Source organism: Diabrotica virgifera, chromosome 5 (genome assembly GCF_917563875.1).
Source record: "Diabrotica virgifera virgifera chromosome 5, PGI_DIABVI_V3a".
Classification (NCBI taxonomy): Eukaryota; Metazoa; Arthropoda; class Insecta; order Coleoptera; family Chrysomelidae; genus Diabrotica; species Diabrotica virgifera.
In genome coordinates, this window is record NC_065447.1 from 112,686,869 (window position 1) to 112,711,983 (window position 25,115).

General features: G+C 33.2%; 1 protein-coding gene across 1 annotated transcript in view; it reads left to right on the forward strand.

The window, feature by feature from the left end:
• Window positions 1–25,115, forward strand: part of LOC126884307 (sarcosine dehydrogenase, mitochondrial) — an 81,146-nt gene that overhangs the window by 45,549 nt on the left and 10,482 nt on the right. The window contains exons 4-9 of the mRNA XM_050650244.1: window positions 1,362–1,691; window positions 4,148–4,328; window positions 7,081–7,346; window positions 16,149–16,346; window positions 19,135–19,383; window positions 23,506–23,654. Of these exons, the coding sequence (XP_050506201.1) occupies window positions 1,362–1,691; window positions 4,148–4,328; window positions 7,081–7,346; window positions 16,149–16,346; window positions 19,135–19,383; window positions 23,506–23,654 (1,373 nt within the window). The remainder of the gene's footprint in view (window positions 1–1,361; window positions 1,692–4,147; window positions 4,329–7,080; window positions 7,347–16,148; window positions 16,347–19,134; window positions 19,384–23,505; window positions 23,655–25,115) is intronic.

Genomic DNA, 25,115 nt, shown 5'->3' on the forward strand with positions numbered 1-25,115 from the left:
ATAAATAATAGTTATTTATGTACCAAGTCAGTAAAATTACTTTTTATCGAACGAGTCTTATATTATGAGCGCGAGCATAGCGAGTGAGGCGAATAACAGACGAGTTCGATAAAGAGTTTTTACTGACGTGGTGCATACAAAATTTTATCGCCAACAATTTGATATTGGTTTTAATGCTTACTTACAATTTGCAATTTAAGAATTCTTTAAATTTTAGACGTAATACAAATTTCATGACAGTGATGACAGATGACTTTTGCATGATGGCTGCTTTCGATTTTTAATCGATAGCTATCAATATTGAATAATTACTAAATCGGTAAAATTTTGATTTATTTTATATGAATATAATTACAAAATACTACAGAATTTCACTTTTTAACATAAATTTAATTAACAGTGTCGTAAATGTTGTACAATATTTTTAATAATTAAAGTAAATAAATTGTAAGTTAACTCAAAGAAATAATCGATTACTGACATTGACCATTTACATTCAATCTCGATTATTCGCGGCAGGTAAAGTAAAATTCTTCTTTCAGTACAATCAAGTGTTACTTTACTGCCGAAAATGGCGGCAAATGAGTACAATAATGAATGACTTTAGTAACGGTTGGCGATAAAATTTATTTATTTGACATTTCAATTTTATGTTGACGTTTAGTCGTGCAAACGAAAACAAGTTGAGTTGACGTTTCTATGTCGAAAGAAAATACATATTTAAAGAAGGCTTGTGACGTCACAATGACGAATTTGAGGTCGGATATCTCGAAGATGGTTAGAGATAGCGAAATTCCGTTTTCAGATTTGCATTTAGAAGACAAAACTACATAGGTATCCATCACTAGGTAGCCTCTAAATATTGCAGGAGCGGCGACGTACGAACGAACAAACTTTGCGAATTTATAAACGAAAAGTTTTCGTTGAAAAGTTTCTCATATGGTTCCTAGCTACGAAAACATCCTGTATAAGAGCTTCTGTTTAAAAATTTTCAATTGTAATGCCATATTCGGATTCAGCACAATCAAAAACAAAATAGAAACATATTTGATCAAAAGTAAAATGATGAATTCAACTATAATTTTAAAATTATTTATACTAAATAATTGTTATTGTTTAAAAATCAATAAACAATTAGCGGCAGAATCTGCTAGTAGAACTTTTTACTTAAACATGTATATAAACTAACAAAAAAGTTTTAGAAAAATATAAGCTTGTTTGAATTTTTTCGAAACAATGCATGTTTTCGTTCTATATTAATTCCCCTACTAATTAAATGTAAAAAATCATAAAAACTATCAAATTTAAAGGCCGGCTATCTATCTATATATTTTTATTTTCAAAAAATTTACAAATTTCAGGTATATGAAGACACGGGAGTCACAAAAGTATTAACCGCGCCAACGCCAAACAATGAAAAAAAAGTAACCGGGGTAGAAACATCAAGAGGTGTGATAAAAACAAATATTATGGTTAATGCAGCTGGAGCTTGGGCTCGACATATAACTCAAATGGTCGGTCTGGACCTTCCCTTAACTCCGATGAAGCATTCTTATGTAGTTACAGGATCCATTCCCTCAGCAAAAGGTACACCCAGTATTAGAGATCATGATGGTAATCTTTACTTTAAGTCACAAGGGGACTCGATTGTCTTTGGAGGTTATGAACCAAATCCGGAAATTCTTCATGAGGTAAGATATACTGAAAAAACTGTAAGACAGGTACAATGTATTTTTGTTGTATCTGTTCTTATACGGTATGCGGCAAAATAAACAGTACTGAAGTGCGTATGCCCCAAATTTTAGTTTCCGGATCGTCATAACGTATGTGAATATCGTGTTATAATGTTAGGTGCTTCAGGATGGTTCTCAGTTTTGCAGAAACTTATTTTATCCTTAAGTGCTATTTTCGGTCATACGGAAAACGTCACGAAAACGATCCCATCTTAAAATCAACAATAGTTTCAGTAGGACGGGGCAACCTGTCATACAGCCAGGTAGTCTCTTCGAATACTGTGTGATCATTTTGGGAGATCACCACTCACCAGCCCTAACGCCACTTAATGCGTAGATACATATGAGGAATGCTGAAGGGGGCAGATCGATCCACCGTTCTGACATTCCGGAATTGCGGACTAGCATTAAAGATTTTTCTCGTATCAGAAGGCATATTTAACACCTGTTTTATCGAGAACGTCGTCGTGAATAATGATTGCAAGAATATATTATGTATAATAAAAAATATATAAATAATCATAATCATTTCAATATAAATTTCTAGTCCTCGATCCTGCGTACCAAAAAAAAGTTGATTAATAGCAAGCTGAAAATTTGTTAATAACTTAACGGTGTCTAGTCGGACAAACTTTGATGTACGGGAACACTGGGACAGGCTAAGTTTTAATTGTGGAACTGTTTAAAAATTTGGAACGTCGGGTTACGAAAACGTCCCATGTATTTTGTCGGACAGAACATCCAAGTAATGTGTTACCCTTTCATTAAACTGTCATGCAAAAATCAGACTGCTATTACTAACCAGCATGATTCCTGTCATTTGACATGTTCTTCGTGTTCCACTCATTAAAATGCCCAGTTGGTGATAAACACCAGTCGGATTTTTGTATGAGAGTTTAATGAAGTGGTAACAAATCAATTGGAAGTTCTGTCCGACAAAATACACGGAACGTTTTCGTAGTCTGACGTTCCAAATTTTTAAGCTGTTGCACAATTAAAACTTCCCGTGTTCCAGTGTTCCCATACATCAAAGTTTGTCCGACTATACATCGTTAAGCTATTAACAAATTTTCAGCTTGCTATTAATCAACTTTTTTTGGTACGAGGAATCTAGATCTATTCAGTACTATTTATTTTGCCGCGTACTGTATTTTAAATATAGTTTTATATCTCGTTCAGTTAATGCCTAGGAGCTCGTTCCTAAACTTATCAGACTTTCAGAGAGCTGGATTGCACTCCGTATTCTAATTGAAAAGTAAGATTGTTTTGCCTTCGCATTGCAACTGAATAAAAATGGTATACATTTTTATTTTACAGTCGTATTACTCCGTAGAGTAACTAGGTGCATTTTCCGTTGGAACTTTACCAAGCTGCAGACGGGGGATGTGAATTGCATAGTGTAGAATTTCTTCCCTTTGTCTTCACTGCAGCATCCATTTGGCTTGCAAATTGTAGAAGTCTTGGAGGTGTCACCAGGAAAGTGTACCAATAAGTTTTTCCATTTAAAAATCTTTTAGTAATATTTTTAATTTTTTCAATATTATTCATGTTGCTATTAGGATTGAAAAACTTCATCTTTCAACTGCCAGATGATGCTAGTCACCTACCCTATTTGTTTCAGTTGCAATGTGTGGGAAAAGCTCTCGGTGCTGGTCAGTTAGGATATGGAGAACAAGCCTGCGCTCTCTCCGATGAGATTCCAATAAGAATCGAAAATCACGATTCAGAGAGCTGGATTGCACTCCGTATTCTAATTGAAAAGTAAGATTGTTTTGCCTTCGCATTGCAACTGAATAAAAATGGTATACATTTTTATTTTATAGTCGTATTACTCCGTAGAGTAACTAGGTGCATTTTCCGTTGGAACTTTACCAAGCTGCAGACGGGGGATGTGAATTGCATAGTGTAGAATTTCTTCCCTTTGTCTTCACTGCAGCATCCATTTGGCTTGCAAATTGTAGAAGCCTTGGAGGTGTCACCAGGAAAGTGTACCAATAAGTTTTTCCATTTAAAAGTCTTTTAGTAATATTTTTAATGTTTTCAATATTATTAATGTTGCTATTAGGATTGAAAAACTTCATCTTTCAACTGCCAGATGATGCTAGTCACCTACCCTATTTGTTTCAGTTGCAATGTGTGGGAAAAGCTCTCGGTGCTGGTCAGTTAGGATATGGAGAACAAGCCTGCGCTCTCTCCGATGAGATTCCAATAAGAATCGAAAATCGCGATTCAGAGAGCTGGATTGCACTCCGTATTCTAATTGAAAAGTAATATTGTTTTGCCTTCGCATTGCAACTGAATAAAAATGGTATACATTTTTATTTTATCAAACTTTGTTTACCAAGAGTTTTTTTTTATGTTTTATACTTAATGAAAGTTTTTATTTTATTAGTTAATGAAAACTCTTATTTTAGCTACCAGAAGATAAATTTCATCTTTACGAGTTAGACATGAGTCTTTTTGATCAACACTGGAAACATGCCTGTGAACTTTGCCCAGAATTTGAAAAAGCTGGTATAAAATCCGACATTTGTGGTCCAGAGTCATTTACACCCGATCACAAACCAATACTTGGAGAAGATCCAAAATGTGTAGGTACGTAAAACAAATAATACCACAACTAATTTTATAATATAATAATAATAAAACAAATAATACCACAACCTCAACCTTCTACTAACAGAAGTTTGCAAGTGGTGGTTTGGTTAGCGCGGTAAATGATAGATATTGTTATAAGCCTCATAATAATGCCTCGATTTTCCTCATTCAATAGACTTCCATTAATATTTTCCTTATTGAGGGTACTTTATCACAAGATATATTTAAATTATCAGATTGGTCAGAATAGTGACAGAAAATATGGAACCGTATAAGGGTGGTAAGTTATGGGGTGTGACGCACACGGCAGGGATAATATATTATTATTTCCGTATTTATTCGTGTCTGGTACCTTAACTACACTGTAAAAATAACTAGTAGCAACTAGAGGTTGAAATGAATAAAATGCACATCAAAATTGTTAAAAATCTAGTGGAAAATAATCACTACTAATTTATCAACGAATTTTTAAAATTTTACAAACAAAACACAAGTCAGTTCCACAAAACCTGGAAACAAAAATTTTTTGTCAGGTTTTCAAATATGATAGAATTTAACGTTTTTCCCTAAACTTTTTAATTAGTTCGTTTCATCTGTATACCAGTCATAATAAATGATATAGTACAACAAATTAAAAAATCTATTTATGAATCCAGAATTTTGTGCAATCTTTTTATTGTGGATACAACTAAATACAGTGTTGCCAATCGCATTTCTCTAGATTATCCGATGATCGCTCGAAAAATATCCGATTTGTCACGAAAAGGTACGCTAGGTCAAAAATTATTCTGTTATTAAAATCAATGTTGCCAATGTTATTCTTTTACTCCCCTTAATAACCATCAAATAACAAAATCCGTTGTTCGTACGCCAATCAGTTGAGTGTAATAAATTATAATTATGATAATTAACATAATTAATTGATTGATTAATTATTATTTATCAATTAACGTAACAATTATTAACATAATTGATTAATTAATCAATTAATCTCATAATTGTAATCAATTGTGTTTTCAGCAACCCAATCAAAGTTGACATTGACAGTAATTAAATATTTGATAATGATCAGTTGATTCCATTTCTGATTAGCGTTCGAACAACCGGCCCTTTTATCTACTGGATTCTCTGTTTCACAGTTTAAAAATTTTCGTTTATAGATGAAAATCTCGTATCCTAGCTGATTACCTAATTCATGTATGTAATAGCTATTTGTATAACAAGGGAGGGCTACTTTTCCTCCCGAGAATGAAGTTTACTGCCCGACGCGTAGCGGAGGACAGTAATCATTCAAGGGAGGAAAAGACACTTTACTCCCATGTTATACATATGGTTTTTCCACCTTCGTCAAATTAATAACAAGTAATTTTTCATTATTACTTAATTTATTTATGTAACTAACCAACAAAATTTATTAAGACTAAAACTTAATAAGTAGTTACAATATAACTGTCAACTGTCAAATATAAGTCAAATTATTAATGTAAACATTGTTAAATCAAAATAATAATTTACTGTTTTTACCATTCTGCAAAATACAGGGTGTTTTATAAATAAACGTTAAAATGTATAGATACTTACGTAATAGAAAATAGATATTGGCCAATAAGTTAAATTTCATGAACGAAATACCATGACGTCACTTTTACTTTTCCTCCCTAGGGAGCAAAAGTACAACTTTGCAACTTTTAAAATCAGGTCCGGAAAAGTATACTTTCGGTAGAGGAAGGTGGAAAATACTATTTACTTACTATTATTATATTATTCGTATTTTGTATTATCGTAAGTGTTAAATTCTAAATAAATAAATAAATCTAAATATTTCATTATTTGAATCGTTATTTTTATTATAATTATTAAGTAAAAAAAACTTTTAAAGATTATTTTCTCAAAACGTAATAACTACCTAAAACTAGGTATGTACTAGAAAAATAAATAATAAATAAATCAATACCTACGGTTTAACCTGGCGGTTATAACCGGTTAAAAAAACCGGTTGTTCTAAAAACCGGTGTTCGGTTTTTATAGACAGCCTATGTACAATAGGTTCTAGTCAGCTTAAAATGTCTCATTTACGAGCGTGGGGCGAAAAAATTTTCTATTTTTTCTCTGAATTCAGTATTTTTCCACTTATCCGGGTTTTCACCGGTTGTTACTGTAAAAAGAGAAAACCGGTTATAACCGGGACAAAAAACAACCGGAAAAACCGATTATATCAGAGAAAAAAACCGGTTTTAGGTTATAACCGGTAGGTTTTTTCCATCCCTAGACTGCACTACATAAAATTAAAATAAAACTAAATCGTGCGTGAATTAGTTTTGATAAGTTTAAAGACTAAAAACTAAAAACTCATAAATAACATCGGACGGCAGACGGTTTTTGAAATTTGAATTGGATTAGTATGCCTTAAGTGGACGCACTTGTGCATTTAAATTCTAAACAAAAGAATTGGCACATGTCCCTTTTGTCAAAAGATGAAAAGTATTGGATGTCACTAACATTCATCCGGTATAAAAAATTGGGTGGCACCAAAATTAATGTGTTGTTGGTGTTGGGAATATATGGATGAGAAAGTTTTAGTAGATTGTAGATACACTGAAAAATATACGAAAATATCCGATTTATTTAAAGATACGAAGAAGATACGACAACTCTCAAAAAGGTACGCAAATCGGATAATTATCCGCAGATTGGCAAAACTGACTAAATAGAACCACAGTTTACATTATTCCTTCTTGTTACATTCCAGGTTTGTTCCATGCGAATGCTTTTAACTCACTTGGAATAATGCTGAGTGGAGGTGTTGGAGATCAGCTAGCTAACTGGATAGTCTCCGGTCGTCCTGAATTGCCCCTCTACGCTTTCGACATCAGAAGATTCACGCCAGTACAAAGACAAGATCGCGCTTGGGTCTTGGAGCGAACTCACGAAGGATACGCAAAAACCTATAGTATAACTTATCCACAAGACCAACCGTTCGCTGGAAGAAATCACAGAACTGACCAATTTCATGAGGTAAATTTATTTAAACTTAACGTAAAAGTTACTGTTTGTTGAGTGTAAGTTTAGCTATTTAGGTATACAAAAACAAAAACCACATAGATTCAGTGGCTTATAGTCCAGGCATAGAAGGTTTTCACCTCGCAATTTTCACAGAATAGATTGAGTTGCTTGAAAATTTGAGAATAAGTAGAGGCCTGGATCCCGCCTACCAAAAAAAGTTTATTAATAGCAAGCTGAAAATTTGTTAATAGTTTAACGGTGTCTAGTCGGACACACTTTGATGTATAGGAACACTGGAACAGGTAAGTTTTAATTGTGGAACGTGATTTTAATTGTGGAACGTGATTTTAATTGTGGAACGTGTCATCCTGATAAGTTTATCTTCTTATTCGTTCTTGTATGTAGGCTTTAAAGCATGTTTCTTCTTCAATATTAACCTCCTAAATTGTTTAAATTATCGCACCATCTATTTCTTGGTCTACAATTACTTATTCGTCCATTTGGTGACTTATCTCGTGCTATTCGTACTATCCTATCCTCTGCCATTCTACTAATGTGTTCGTTTCACTCCTGTTTTCGTTTTGTCACCCATCCATGTATGTCTTCTGCATTACATGCTCTTCTCATGTTTTTGCTTCTCTCCGTATCCGACAGACTTTTTCCTGATATTCGTCGATGTAGTAGTCACTTCGTTTTAGATGTGTCAGGTCTTGTCTCCGTCGTGTATGTCAATATAGGTCTAATTGCTGCTTTACGTATAGATTATTGCTTTTGTGTCTTCTCTTAGGTGTTTGTTCTTCCAGATTGTGTCATTAAGAGATCTCGCCGCTTTACTGACAAGTTTATGATTGTGAAAACTACCAGGTTGTTTTTAAGTTGATTTAACAGCAAACTTTATATAATAGACGGAGAGGCAGCGCTGAAAAATCTATTTGAATTTACTAAAGCTAGATTTTTCACAGTTGATTACTGTGAGTGTGTAGAGAAACATACTGCGGTCGGTCAAGCGAAACGTAGAACAGGGGTTACTGAGAGGGTATCAAAGTTGCTTTCCTATGAAGGTAATTATTTCCATTTACTAAGGCTGAAAATCAGTACACACATTCTAAATTAAATATAAATGAAAGTTATTATAGTCGGTCAGCTGTATGACGAGACAGAGCCGGTCGGTCGGCCCCAATAGTCGATTGAAGAAATAAAGCATTTTGGCTCACAATTTTTTCGTCCAGCATGGATTTACTTTAAATTTTCACAGAAGGTAGGGAATAGTCCAAGGATCATTTTCTATATCATGCTGCTATCATATGCTAAAACCTTGGGGGTGGTTGCCACCCCATTTCGGGGGTGGGAATTTTTTATTACATTTTAACCATGTAATTCGATGGAAAAAGTGATTCTAGGAAAATATGTTTTTTACATTTTCTTCGTAAAACTAATATTTTTCGAGTTATTCGCGCTTGAAAATAACATTTTTTCGACGAAAAAATCAACTTTTTAAACGCTTTTATTTAGTTCAATAGTTTGCGTCAAATTTTTAGACGTTAATTTGAGTGCCTTTTCTCCAATGCAAATGAATGAAAATTTGCAGACATATGCATTCGCGGGAACAATACACGAATAATCAATAAAATTTTTTTTTAAGTTTAATAATTGTTTAAACAAAAAAAAAAACGATTTTAATGGAAAATGCTTAAACTCTCTTGTTTTTTACAATGTAAAAACTTAAAACTTTTACGGATTGTAGCTAATGATATGAACTATACATAATTTCACTTTTTACGTTAATTGTTTACGTTATGCTTCATAAATAAACAATAAAGTTTCAAATTTTTTGCAGATTCCGACTACTTTTCATGTTAGCACATCATATGTTTTATACATATTTTAAGAAACATGACGATATATTTTAATGCTTGAAAAGTGTAACACTAAAAAGTAAAACATAAAAAAATATGAAAAAATTTTTTTAAGAAACGCTTTTCTTTAGTTACGAGTGACTAAAATTAAAGATATTTAAAAAAAAATCAACTAAAAAGCAAAAAATAAAAAAAAAAAAATTGAAAACATCTAACACATTCGTCAAAGAAAAGCATGGGGCGAAAACCGTTTATTCTATGAAGACGCGCCACGCTTTTCTTTGACGAATGTGTTAGATTTTTTCAATTTTTTTTTATTTTTTGCTTTTTAGTTGATTTTTTTTATAATATTTTGAATTTTAGTCACACGTAACTAAAGAAAAGCGTTTCTTAAAAATTTTTTTTTCATATTTTTTTTAGAGGGTTTTTTGAGAATACCTCGAAAAATATGCATTTAATCAAAAAAACTGTAGATATCAAAATTGTATCGTTTAGTAACACAAACTAAATTCTTTTCCAATAATATCTCTAAGGGCCGGTTGTTCGAATGCTAATCAACAATGATCATTATCAAATATTTAATTACTGTCACCAACTGTCAATGTCAACTTTGTTTGGGATGCTGAAAATATAATTGATTAAAATTATGAAATTACTTAATCAATTATGTTAATATTTGTTATGTTAATTGATTAACTAATCTCATAAATATAATCAATTATGTTTTCAGCAACCCAATAAAAGTTGACATTGACAGTTTTGGTGACAGTAATTAAATATTTGATAGTGATCATTGTTGATTAGCGTTCGAAAAACCGGCCCTAAGACCAATACAAACCGAGATACGGCATGTTAAAAGTTAGCTTTTTTTGGCAAATGCATAATTTGAAATATTCAAAGCCAAATAATGGGAAAAATTTGCATTTTTCGAGGAAAACTTAAAGAATCTTTTGTCAAGTATACAATTAGACCTTTCAAAAAAGAAAAAAAAATAATAAAAAGTTTCTAGCATGAAAATTAAGCGACTGTAATCAAAAAAGTGTCGGTACCTGCTTTTCTCTACGAAAAAATCAGTGAAAACAACCCCCTAACTACCTTCCTAATTCAAAATTTGTCTTCACATTTCTGTAGTTCCTTTTATATTTATATTATCAATACACTCAAGGAGTTTGACCTATTTAAAATGCCTAATTTTGAAAAAATATTATATCTCACTGTGTACTGCTTTTCAGCCTTAGTAAATGGATTTAATTACCTTCGCAGGAAAGCAACTTTGATACCCTCTCAGTAATGAGACCCCTCAAAAATGATTTTGTAGGATTTTTAAAGAGCTATAAGACTGTGTAAATTAAATTCCGTAAGATGCCTTAGATTTTAATTGGGGTGGGTAAGTCGCTAACTTTTCATGCTAGAAACTTTTTATTATTTTTTTTTGAAAGGTCTAATTGTATGCGTGAAAAAGATTATTTAAGTTTTCCTCGAAAAATGCAACTTCTTTCCCATTATTTCACTTTGAATATTTCAAATTATGCATTTGACGAAAAAAGCTAACCTTTAACATGCCGTATCTCGGTTTGTATTGGTCTTAAGATATTATAGAAAAACAATTTGGTTTGTGTTACTAAAATTTTGTGTTTCAATATCTACAGTTTTTTTTATTAAATGCATATTTTTCGAGGTATTCTCAAAGAACCCTCTAAAAAAGTCGATTTTTTCGTCGAAAAACTGTTATTTTCAAGCGCGAATAACTCGAAAAATATTAGTTTTACGACGAAAATGTAAAAAACAGTTTTTTCTTAGAATCACCTTTTCCATTGAATTACATGGTTAAAATGTAATAAAAAATTCCCACCCCCGAGATGGAGTGGCAACCACCCCCAAAGTTTTAGTGTATAATAGCGGCATGATGTATAAAATGATCCTTGGGCTATTCCCTACCTTCTCTGAAAATTTCAAGTAAATCTATGTTGGACGAAAAAATTACGAGCCAAAATGCTTTATTTCCTAAATCGATTATTGGGGCCGACCGACCGGCGCTGTCCCGTCATACAGCTGACCGATTATAATAACTTTTATTTATATTTAATTTAGAATGTGTGTACTGATTTTCAGCCTTAGTAAATGGAAATAATTGCCTTCGTAGGAAAGCAACTTTGATACCCTCTCAGTAACCCCTGTTCTACGTTTCGCTTGACCGACCGCAGTATGTTTCTCTACACTCACAGTAATCAACTGTGAAAAATCTAGCTTTAGTAACTTCAAAGAGATTTTTCAGCGCTGCCTCTTGGTCTAGAATATATGAAAAATTGTTTGTTCGACAAATATGTTGGGCATATTAACAAGTCTGACACGTAGAACATGTCAAATGACATTAATTATGTTGGTGGTAAATAGCAGTCTGATTTTTGCATGATAGTTTAATGAAATGGTAACAAATCAATTGGAAGTTCTGTCCGACAAAATACATGGGACGTTTTCGTAGTCTGATGTTCGATACCTATAGCCTGTTCCGCAATTAAAACTTCCTTAGTTCCAGTGTTCCCGTACATCAAAGTTTGTCCGAATGACAAATGAAATTTACTAATGTATAATATGTATAATATGTGAGATTTGATTTATGTATAAATATTGTACAGTACGTAAATCGTTCAGCTGGACATAGGGAATATACATTAAGAGAATTGTGGTAACTGCGCTAACCTGTGTTACTTGAAGCTTCTGTTCGAGTACGAGTTTTTCGTGCAATAGAGCTATTGGAACGAATGGAATGAGTCAGTTTTGAAGCAAGGCTGAGTGTCCATAAATAAAATAAAAACAAAGTTTATGATTAATGAGTTAATAATTTTACTTTAATTTTTAAATTATTTTTTATTTAAAAACAAATTTCAAAACTAAACAGTTTTCCCTTAGGCCAAAAATATTTAGCTACTACATTGTCATATTTTGACGTTTATTTGTGTCAGTCGAAATGAGTTGTCAATTTTGAGGTTAAAGCCCCTTAATGCTAACAACCATATTATTTATTTTCATCGAGAGATCTCAGTTGCCACAATAGGGTTTTTCATTCACAGTCATTTGTTTCGAGCTTCTGTCATATTTCGTATAATCCATGTATAGTATTTTTACTACAAAAACGTTATTACGTAGGTCAACATTTTTGACGTAAGAGAACTGTCAAAACATTAGAATGTGACTTTTCATTATTGCTATGTTTATTATAAACACGGCAATAATGAAAAGTCACATTCTAATGTTTTGACAGTTCTCTTACGTCAAAAATTTTGACCTACGTAATAACGTTTTTGTAGTAAAAATACTATATATTAATATTATACACAGATTATACAACATATGACAGAAGCTCGAAACAAATGACAATCGATGAAAAGCCCTATTATCTCAATATAGTACCATGTATGTATGTATTTATGTATCTAAATAATATATACATAGGTACAGCTGGTTCCTAAAAAAACTGATACGACTATTAGTAAGATTTGATCATTTCGAGCAGTGTATTTGATTGGTCTGACATTATATTATGGTAGGGGAGCCCCAGCGGGGATTTTTGCAGTTACTCGAGCGCGTCAGATTATTATATGGGGAGAAACCTGGTACCCTGCAGATGTATCTATACCATATATTGGTTATTAACACAGGGGAGTTCGTTAAGGGGGCCCCGAAAAAAAAATCTATCCTTAAAAAAACTCGAAATTGTCAGATTAAGTTAAGGTAAGTTAAGTACATGCAAAAGGGTGTATATTTCAAAAATCTGACGATTAGAGCCGGGCATAAGGAAATGGGTGAGAAAAAATGTGTGTTCAATATTTTTTAAAAATCTATAGAATAATACTAAACACGACTTCTTACAGAGATGGGTACCTAGGGGGTAAATTTAATATTTTAAATACGAATCCCGCGATATTTCGCGAAATGAACATCAGATCGAAAAACTGTAAAATACACTCATTCAATATTTTTAAAAAATCTATCGAATAGCACCAAACACGACCCCCACGGAGATGGGGTGGGGGGTTACTTTAAAATTTTAAATAGGAGCCCCCATTTTTTATTGCAGATTTGGATTCCTTACATAAAAATAAGTAACTTTTCTTCGAAACATTTTTTCGAATTATGGATAGATGTCGTTATAATCAGAAAAAACGATTGTTGGAAATGGAAAATTAAATTAAAAAATGGCAAGCGCCCACTAAAATGGAAAACTTTACTTAACTTTTTTTGGTTTTAGGACCTACTGTTCATAACCCAATAGGTCCGCATAACGCTCGAGTGACTGCACATTTAGCATACTTTGCTGCCCTACATTATATTTATTAGGACAGACAAATAATAAAATAAACAAACGAACAACAAACAACTGATTACATACCTACATCATCATTCTCTTTGCCTTATCCCTATGCGGGGTCGGCTTCCCTAATTGCATTTCTCCACACAATTCTATCTTGGGTCATATCAATGTTAATCCCCTTTACCAACATGTCCTGCCTTATCGTCTCCCCCCAGGTCTTCTTATTGGTCTTCTTTTCCTACTCCTTCCAGGAATCTGCACTTCAGCTATTTTTCGTATTGGGTGATTAACGTCTCGACGTTGAACATGACCAAACCATCGTAATCTATGCTCTCTCATTTTGGCATCAATTGGTGCCACACCTAGACTTCCCCTAATATACTCATTTCTAATTTTATCCTTCTTTGTCACTCCACTCATTCATCTAAGCATTCTCATTTCCGCCACATGCATTCGTTGTTCCTCTTTCTTTTTCACTGCCCAACATTCAGTTCCGTGCATCATAGCCGGTCTTATGGCTGTTTTATAAAATTTTCCCTTCAGCTTCACTGGAATTTTTCTGTCACACAACACACCACTCGCTTCTTTCCACTTCATCCATCCAGGCCTTATTCTACTGCATACATCTACATCTATTTCTCCATTACTCTGTAATACCGATCCTAGGTACTTAAAACTATTGCTTTTCACAATCATTTCACCATCCAAAGATACCATTTTATTTGTAGTAACTCCATCTTTAAATGAACATTCCAAATACTCTGTTTTTGTCCTACTAAGTTTTAAATCTTTTTCCTCCAAAGCTTGTCTCCATTGTTCCAGTTTTTGTTCTAAGTCTCTTTCACTATTTCCTATTAACACTACATCATCAGCATACATTAGGCACCATGGAATCCTACCCTGTAGTTTCGCTGTTATCTGGTCCAAAACTAATGAGAATAAATAAGGACTAAGCACCGAGCCTTGGTTCAATCCTACTTTCACCTGAAATTTATCAGTCTCTCCCACACCTCTCCTAACACTAGTCGTTACTCCCTCATACATATCTTTCACAATCTTTACATATTCGCCAGGCACTCCTTTCTTATTGAGAGCCCACCACAGAATCTCTCGAGGAACTCTATCATATGCTTTCTCAAGATAAATGAATACCATATGAGCGTTGGTCTCTTTATTCCTGTATTTTTCCATCAGTTGTCTTACAATGAAAATTGCATCTGTTGTTGATCTGCCCTGCATAAAGCCAAATTGATTATCGGATATTTCGGTTTCTTCACGTATCCGTCTATCAATTACTCTCTCCCATATTTTCATGGTGTGGCTAAGTAGTTTTATAGCCCTGTAGTTTGTGCATTGTTGTATGTTTCCCTTGTTTTTGTAGACAGGTACTAATATACTGCTTCTCCATTGGTCTGGCATTTGTCCAACTTCCATAATTCTGTTAAATAGACCTGCTAGCCAACTTATTCCTGTCTCTCCCAATGCTCTCCATACTTCCCCAGGAATATCATCTGGTCCTACTGCTCTTCCTTTCTTTATTTTTTGAAGCGCTTGAGCCACTTCCTCGTTTGTTATTCTGGTAACCATTGCTGTTGCTGTCTCCGTTAACTCGACAGGCTGTCTGTCAAATTCTTCATTTAATAAACTGTCAAAATACTTTCTCCATCTCTTTTTGACATCCTTTTCGTGAATTAGTATTTTATTATTTTCATCTCGGATACATCTAATCTGATTAAAATCTCTTGCTTTCTTTGCTCTCTGTTTGGCTATTTTATATATCTTTGCTTCGCCTTCCCTGGTATCAAGTTGATCGTATAGGTTTGAATACGCTTCTGCTTTAGCTTTTGCTACTGCTACTTTCGCTTCCTTTTTGGCGACCATATAGTTTTGAAGATCTATATCCGATCTGGTTTCTTGCCACTTTTTACATTGATTTTACACATTTACACTTGATACATTTACACTTGATTACATACCTACATGTTTTCATAAATTGTAATAATTATTAAGGTCTAAATTTTGATATTATTTTGAATTCCTGAATTTTATAAGCATATATAAATGAGAGTTTTTACATAAAATAGGGATGAGTCATAGGGATGTGAAGTCATTCTTTGAGGTTGAACAGAATAAGTTATCTAACAAATTTTAAGATTTGGCACTGACAGTGACAGTATGTAAATATGTACCTAATAAGTATTTATCCTTCAAAGTACATATTATGCTCAAGAATATCAAACCGTCAAACCATTATTACCTAAATCATAAAATCCTTTTATCCTCCTTAAGTTTTTTTTTATAAATTTGAGCAATTAAAGGTAGTTTACACCCTTAAAAATAAACTTTTAAAGGGTTGAAATAGTCATCAGACAATCATTAGTTAATTTATCTGAACAAATTTCACTCTTTTTAAGATTTTCTATAGATTTTGGCAATAAGGAGTAGTTTCACGCTCAAAAAATACAAAGCGTCCGTCAGCACAATATAGATTTTGAAGTATGAGGTAAGGTGAACTTAATCCCAAATTTTTATACAGATTGGTCTATTCTTTAAAAATTGCGTTGTTTTGTCTTATTTTAATCTTCATTTCTTGGACTATTATGCTTTTTATGAAAATAATATTAACTATATTAATTATCGTTATAGGCTCTTGTAGCAAGTGGAGCTGTCATGGAAGAAGCTTTAGGTTGGGAAAGACCGTCTTATTTCGTAAAAGATCGTACTGCTCCTGTTAAACCTTATGATTGGTATGGCTATTACGATCATGTTCTTAATACTGACGAGCGCTACAAAAAAGAGTTGGAGAGTGAACTTACATATGGATTTTCTAGAAGCCACGATTTAGTAAGTTAGAAATTTCAATTAACTTTCAACCATATAATCATTATAATTTTATCTCACAATAAAACACTGAAAACTTTTGTTTTCTATACTTCCAAAAAATTTATTATTTACAACTATGTGACTACAGCTGTTTCGGCAGAGTGCCTTTCTCAAGTGATATAATTTACAATGTGTTTGCCTTGTTAGGTCTCTAACTGACGAGGTTGAGGAGTGGGGAGCTGTTTGTCTCGAGTTGGTCATTCAGAATTATATCTGTATTTTTCAGTTTATTAGTTTTCATAGATTCTAAAAAAGATAGCTTAAGGCCTTTATTTTGGATATGCAGAATTTGAAACTCTTCATTGAAAGAATGATTATGATCTAGGCGAAGTGCGTATGCAGAAGTGTCTGTTTTTCTATTGTTGAAAGCCCTTGTGTGTTCTCCTATCCGTTTGTCGAAAGTTCTGCCAGTTTGACCGATGTACGTTTTCGGACAGTCACCACAAGTTAGTTTTTACACACCACTCTGTAGTTGCTTTCTCATTCGGCTTTTATTGTTCTTAATATATTTGCTTAAGTTGTTTTTAGTTCTGAAAGCTGGTATTATTCCTTTCTTTTTTATGTATCTGGCTATTTTTGTTGTTATCTTGCCAGTATATGTGAGAGAGCAGAAGGTACTGGGTTCTTTCTGTGGTGGTGGATACACTAATTTCAGGGCTTTCTTATGGAGTTTTGATTTAAAATTTTGTTAACTGTTTGTTCGTTATAGCCGTTGTTTACTGCTATTTGTTTAATGATGTTTAGTTCTATCTCGAAGTTATTTTTTGTCATGGGAATTTCTGTCAGTGTATGTATCATGCTATGGTAGGCTGCTAATTTGTGTTGTGTAGGATGGGATGATGAATTGTGTATAGTTGTGTCAGTATGGGTAGGTTTATGATATACGGAGAACTCATGTTTGTTGTGTAGTCTGGTAATCGTTACATCTAGAAAGTTTATGGAATTATTCTGTTCTGTTTCTATTGTAAACTCAATATTACTATGAAGTGAATTAATGTATGATAGAAATTGGTCAAGTGGTCTGTTAGTTCCTGTAAAGCATACTAGTATATCATCCACGTATCTCCACCAATATAAGAACTGTTTAAATACGGGATGTTAAGAAATTGTTATTTCAAGTTGGTTCATAAATATATCTGATAGTAATGGGCTTAGAGGATTACCCATAATAAGTCCTGCACTGTTGTTTGTGTATATTTTATTATTGAATTCAAAATAGTCTTGATTTATGCAAATTTCAAGGAGTTATAAAATTTCAGATGCAGTGATCGGATTTGTACTATTATGGTCTAAAAGATTTTTAACTAAAACAAAAGTTTCTGTAGGAGGAACACTAGAAAAAAGATTTTTTACGATTTTTAAAGAGTTCCTCCTACAGAAACTTTTGTTTTAGTTAAAAATCTTTTAGACCATAATAGTACAAATCCGATCATTGCATCTGAAATTTACACCTCCTTGAAATTTGCATAAATCAGGACTATTTTGAATTCAATAATCAAATATACACAAACAACAGTGCAGGACTTATTATGGGTAATCCTCTAAGCCCATTACTATCAGATATATTTATGAACCAACTTGAAACAACAATTTCTATATATCCCGTATTTAAACAGTTCTTATATTGGTGGAGATATGTGGATGATATACTAGTATGCTTTACAGGAACTAACAGACAACTTGACCAATTTCTATCATACATTAATTCACTTCATAGTAATATTGAGTTTACAATAAAAACAGAACAGAATAATTCCATAAACTTTCTAGATGTAACGATTACCAGACTACACAACAAACATGAGTTCTCCGTATATCATAAACCTACCCATACTGACACAATTCATCATCCCATCCTACACAACACAAATTAGCAGCCTACCATAGCATGATACATAGACTGACAGAAATTTCCATGACAAAAAATAACTTCGAGATAGAACTAAACATCATTAAACAAATAGCAGTAAACAACGGCTATAACAAACAAACAGTTAACAAAATTTTAAATCAAAAACTCCATAAGAAAGCCCTGAAATTAGTGTATCCACCACCACAGAAAGAACCCAGTACCTTCTGCTCTCTCACATATACTGGCAAGATAACAACAAAAATAGCCAGATATATAAAAAAGAAAGGAATAATACCAGCTTTCAGAACTAACAACAACTTAAGCAAATATATTAAGAACAATAAAAGCCGAAAGAGAAAGCAACTACAGAGTGGTGTGTACAAACTAACTTGTGGTGACTGTCCGAAAACGTACATCGGTCAAACTGGCAGAACTTTTGACAAACGGATATCAGAACACAAAAGGGCTTTCAACAATAGAAAAACAGATACTTCTACATACGCACTTCACCTTCTAGATCATAATCATTCTTTCAATGAAGAGTTTCAAATTCTGCATATCCAAAATAAAGGTCTTAAGCTATCTTTTTTAGAATCTATGGAAATTAATAAACTGAAAAATACAGATATAATTCTGAATGACCAACTCGAGACAAACAGCTCCCCACTCCTCAACCTCTTCAGTTAGAGACTTAAAAAGGCAAACACATTTTAAACTATATCACTTGAGGAAGGCACTCTGCCGAAACAGCTGTAGTCACATAGTTGTAAATAATAACTTTTGTGGAAGTATAGAAAACAAAAGTTTTCAGTGTTTTATTGTGAGATAAAATGAACTTCCATCAAGTAACGGTCGAATCCATCAATTATTATAATTTTAATCTTTTTACTATTATAGGTTAAAGAGGAGGCTTTGGCTGCGAGAAATAACGTAGCTATGTTTGACCTCACTTGCTATGCTAAAATGTATCTAGCGGGACCAGATGCAGAGGAAGCAGCTGATTGGTTGTTTACCGCCAATGTAGATAGAGCACCCGGAAGTATTATTTATACATGTTCCTTAAATTCAAGAGGTTATGTTGAATCAGATGTTACTGTAATTCCACTCGAAGAAGGTGCTGGAACCTTAGTCGGCCCTATTTTAAAAGTAAGTTCTTTATTTGAACATGGAGTTTGGTTTAACCAGCTAAACTTCTCACGTCGAAGTGTGTTTGCTATCTCATTAAGAATGAGTCAACCTATCTTGGATCAAACCAATAAAAATCCATTTCATTTACCCCTATTGACTAAACGTCTACTATGTCTTCTTTAGTATACCTCTCCTATTCCTTCTAGAAATTTTAAACATAAAAATTCGTCATAGTTGATCATGTTTTTGCCGTCGAAGATGCACTAAAGTACTAAACCAGCGGTTCTCAATCTGTGGTAGATGTACCACTGGTGGTACATATCATTATTTGAGGTGGTACACAAAACGCAAAAACAGCCAAAATCAGCACCACTAATAAAGTAATTATATCACCTAGCTAGATAGGCATTTCAGTTAGGTGGTACCAAAAATAATAAAAAATATTTAGTGGTACATGACTCAAAAAGACTGAGAACCGCTGTACTAAACAATTTAAATTAAAGCTATCTCATTTCAGCAGTGGCGGATCTAGACATTTGCCTTGGGAGGGGACATTTGCCTTTTGGGGGAACTTTAAATGAAACACCAACCAAAAGACACAAAAAATTTAAATCCAAACTCCATAAAAGACATAAATAAGTAACTTATATACATTTATATACATTCCCTTAATGTTCCCAACTAGCGTGTTTGTTGAGTTAAATTTGTTTGGCTGTTGTTTAAGTTTCATGTTAGCCAATATATTTTTATGTTTCAGCAATTTTTTTTTATTTTGGACCTCTTTAAAAAAGTCTTTAAAAAATTTTAACTCTTTTACTCAAACTCTTTAACTTCAACTCTTTAAAAAAATCTTAAATGAAACAGAAACACCAGAGGAATGGCATAAGAGCATCACAATCCCCATATTTAAAAAAGGACAAAAAACTTGCCCACAAAACTACAGAGGAATAACCCTCTTAAATACAATAATGAAACTTTTCACGGGTATTCTTAAGGACAAACTGGAAAGACAAATCACTAATGCTGAAGAACAACAGGGTTTTACAAAGGGGCGATCTATAACAGACGCAGTATTTATAATAAAACAAATAAAATAAAAAGCTATAGAGTTCAGCATGTCAGCGTATATTTACTTCATTAATCTGACGAAGGCGTTTGACAAAGATCGCCTGGGAGACATTCTAAATATATTAATAGAAAATAAATCACCGACCAGCATAACAAAGATAGTCCATAACCTAAATAACAACAACGTAACCAAAGTTAGAGCAGAAGACCAGTTTACTGAAAATATTCCAACACCGGGAGGAATTAGACAAGGAGACAGTTAAAGCCCCTTCTTGTTTAACCTACTCATGGGCAAAATTATAAACAAAGTAACATCTCTTAATCTCGGATATATAATGGGCAACAAAAGAATTGGTATGGTGTTTTACTCAGATGGTGCAGCAATCATTGCTGAATTAGAAGATTATCTTCAGAGACAGCTCTTTCAATTGTTTCAAGTAAGCCGCCAACTAAATATGAACATTTCTACCAACAAAACTAAATGTATGACAATAGCAAAAGATCCGCTCAGATGTAAGTTAGGGGTTGAGAACAACCCCATAGAACAGGTGATGCAATTCAGATATCTGGGCATAGATATATCAAGCACTCACGACCCAGTAAAGGACCTGAGGAGTCAGATCAACAAAGCATCTGCATTGGCAGGATGTCTGCGAGAGATAGTCTGGTCAAATCCGTATATGCGTACAGATAGTAAAATTAGAATCTACAAGACTTGCATACGACCGATCATGACATATGGCATAGAAGTGCGCGAAGACACCAACAAAACGAAACAGATGCTAAGAGTTGCCGAAATGAAAACCCTAAGAACAATAGTGGGGAAAACAAGAAGAGACAGAGTTAGAAATACAGACATTAGAGAGCAATGCAAAATTCAAGATATTGTAAGATGGGGAAGGCAGCGCAAGAGGATGTGGTACAACCACGTAAGACGAATGGATGAGAATATACTCCAAAAAATTGCCCTAGAAAACAACCCGCCCGGTTCAAGACCCCCCGGCAGACCACCTAAAAGATGGAGGGATAGTTGGCAATCTACCTCCCAGGAAATGAACCAGATGCAGCTTCAGAATTAAACAGATCGAAAGATCTCCAAGAAGTAAAAGAAGAAGAAGAATTTTGGACCTTGTTAGGGGGAAAACTTCCCTATTTTCCGTCCCCGTAGATCCGCTACTGCGTTTCAGCATCTATTGCTGCTACATCGGACATCTCCTAATAAAATTATTTCTCTTTGTTTCATCCTTTTGTCATTCCACTCATCTATCCTGTTCTGCAATATTCAGTCATTGTTTTTTGTGTTTGATTGTCTAATCTTTAGTGCCTTATATCGTTGATGGTCTTTTGTTAGTTTTATAAAATTTGCCTTTCAGTTTAATTGGAATTTATTATATCTTCTTCTACGTGTGCCGTGCTTGTTTTCAAGCGTTGCCTCTCGTGGTATTAACAAGCTGATGAAATGTATCTCGGTCGGCAGCTATATGAAACAATTCCTCGACCGTTCGACCTGTCCATTGTCTAATGTTACGCACCCAGGACAGTTGTTTTCTTCCAACCCAGCGTTTTCCTTCGATTTTGCTCTGAATGATTAACCGGAGTAAGCGATATTTAGGCCCTCTTATTATATGACAGAAGTATTGAATCTTTTTCATTTTTATGAAGTTGATCAATTCCCGTTCTTTGCGCATGGTCTCTACCACACGTTCGTTGGATATGTGTGCTGTCCACACAATTCTGAGCATGCGAAGGTAACACCTCAACTCGAAAGCTTCTAATTTGTTAAGATTCTTCATTTTTGTTGTCCAGGTTTCACATCCATAGAACAAAACGGGCCATCGGTAGCACTTCAATACTCTTAGACGTGTGGTCAATGACAGAATTCTACTGCACAATACAGAACATCAGCTAATAAATTTTTTTCGTGCAAGTTCTCCTCTAGTCGAAATTTCCTCATCACTTTTCACCCTGCAGTTAATCCAGCTACCCAGATATCAAAGGGAGCATCCATAAACTACGTTGTTGAAAAGGGGGAGGGGGGACTTTGCTTATTACGACGGTATACGACAGGGGGGAGGGGGCCATAAGTGCACATCCGACGTCGTTTGAAGTTCACGAATATAAAAATATATACCCTATTTTAGAATGAAAAAGTATTATTACTTTTATCGCATACTTTTCATTTAATTTTTATCACTCACAGCCTTAATAATATTGCTAGCAGTTTTATACAGACTAACAAACAATAAAACATTGTCCTATGTCTTTAAACAAACGCTTCTTTTCAGAACAACGTCTGGAAGCAATAAATATTAAACTGTTCACTTATTTACTGAATCTGTGTGAAACAATTATTCTACAAGAATGAATAGAAATAAAATATTTTATTTTATTTAGTTAGTACATTGCATTTATACTTAATAAAATAAATGGCATTGAAATCAAAACAAAATAAGTATCAAGATTTATATGATGCAGTTAAGAAAGCATAGGAACTCCGATAAAAGTGTTGTCTTCTTGTCTCTATAAAGCTAATTATTAGTTATTAGATTATTAGATTCATACAGTGAATTAAGAGGGTACGCCGATATTAATGAGCTACATAATAATACTGATTTGGATACATTCGTAAATAAACTTTGAGAGCTAACTTTTAAAAATCTAGGAATAACATGGAATTTCAAAAAAATCACTAAAAAGGGGAGTCATAACTTGCAATTGCGACGTCGGTATGAGGGGGGGGGTTAACTGCAAACGACACTTTACGACGGTGGGGGGGAGGGTATTAAAAACTCCAAAATTTCTACGACGTAGTTTATGGATGTTCCCTAAAGTGTTCCATCCTTTCCAGGATTTTGTTATCTAATTTTAGAACTGGGTCTTCGATATTAATCTTTTCGATCACCATCCATTCTGTTTTCTTGCGTTGATTGTTAGTCCTTTGAAGTACATTCGTTGTTTACAGCGTTCAACAGGGTTTGAATGTTTTCTACAATTCTCTGCCATTATGGTGGTGTCATCTACCTTATTTTCATCTTATTGATGTATAAGATAATTATAAAAAAATATTTTTAGGGAAAAGGATATTATATTGTAGCAGGTGCTAAATCTGGATATCAAACTAAAGCTCATTTCAGAAAGCAACTCTACAAGAAGAACTTTAAGAGTCTGGTAACTGAAATGACCAACAGGATAGGAATTCTCTCTATACAAGGACCAAAAAGGTAACACATTTATCATTTTACAATTCAAAATTTTATTTCCGAAGAAAATAAATCTTTTAATGAGACAAGTTTCTGGTTACGCTTTCGCGGTTTCTATTTCTTACAAACCATACGAATGTTGTATTAAATAACACTAGCGGATGTCTGTAATGTGCACCTCACTTCCCGTCTATTCAACGTGACAAAATTCCAACGAAAACGTGGTCTCTACACTCAGTTAGAAGTAGAACTAATACAAAGAATTTCGCCGTGAAACGAAAACACGAGACGTATTATATTTCAGTTCGTTCAGAGAGGGACATAAACACCCTAACTAGTTTAATTCTTATTAGAAATCATTCAGGGAGTGTATATATGGATATCTCTGAACAAACGGAGATAAACCGAGCCTACTAGTATCAAATTACGACAAAATAACAAGATATGGATGACGTAGCGACATCTGCCTAAAACAATTCAAAGTTTTATTTCCGAAAAAAATAAAACTTTTAATGAGACCAAGTTTCTAGTTACGCCTTTGAATTATTTTAGGCAGATTTCGCTACGACATCCATATTTTGTTATTTTGTGGTGATTTAATACTAGTAGGCTCAGTTTATTTGAGTTTGTTCAGAGATATCCATATACAGTATGTCCCTGTAAGTTGTATCCATATGGAAAACTTTTTTATTAGTAATTTTACGAAAAAAAGTTATTCTTCATAAAAACTCTGCATGGTCCAAAACCTAAGATTTAATCATCAAATATCAAATTTTTTGAATATTATACGAGGTATGTCAAAAAGTTTGAATTTCACTCAAGAGTAAAGTAGCTTTATTTTTCACAATATTGAAAATTGCTATTATGAAAAGTTGTTTGGAATTAAAAACTATATTCCAGTATGCAATTACATCCTTCTAATTGAAATTTTTTTTTTGAAAAATTTGGTATAACATTTTCAATTATTTTCAATTCAGATAACTATTTTATTATTAATTTTACGAAAAAAAGTGATTTTTAATAAAAAGTTCTGCATGGTCTAAAACCTAAAATACAATGATCTTATGTCAAATTTTATCAATTTTATACGAGGTATGCCAAAAAGTATGAATTTCGCTCAAGAGTAAAATACGTTTATTTTTTACAATATCGAAAATTGTTATTATGAAAAGTTATTTAGAATTAAAAATTATGTTTCAGTATGTAATTACATCCTTCCACTCGTAATTGAAATATTCTGAACCATAACGATACTTTACTTTTGATCTAAATTTATCTTTTTTTTGACATACCAAATTTGATATAAGATGGTTGTATTTTAGGTTTTAGACCACCCAGAACTTTTTATTAAGAATCACTTTTTTTCGTAAAATTAATAATAAAAGAGTTATCAGAATTGAAATAACTGAAAATAATGTTAATTATGTTAATTATCCATAATTTTTCAAAATGTTAATTATCCATAATTTTTCAAAAAAAAAT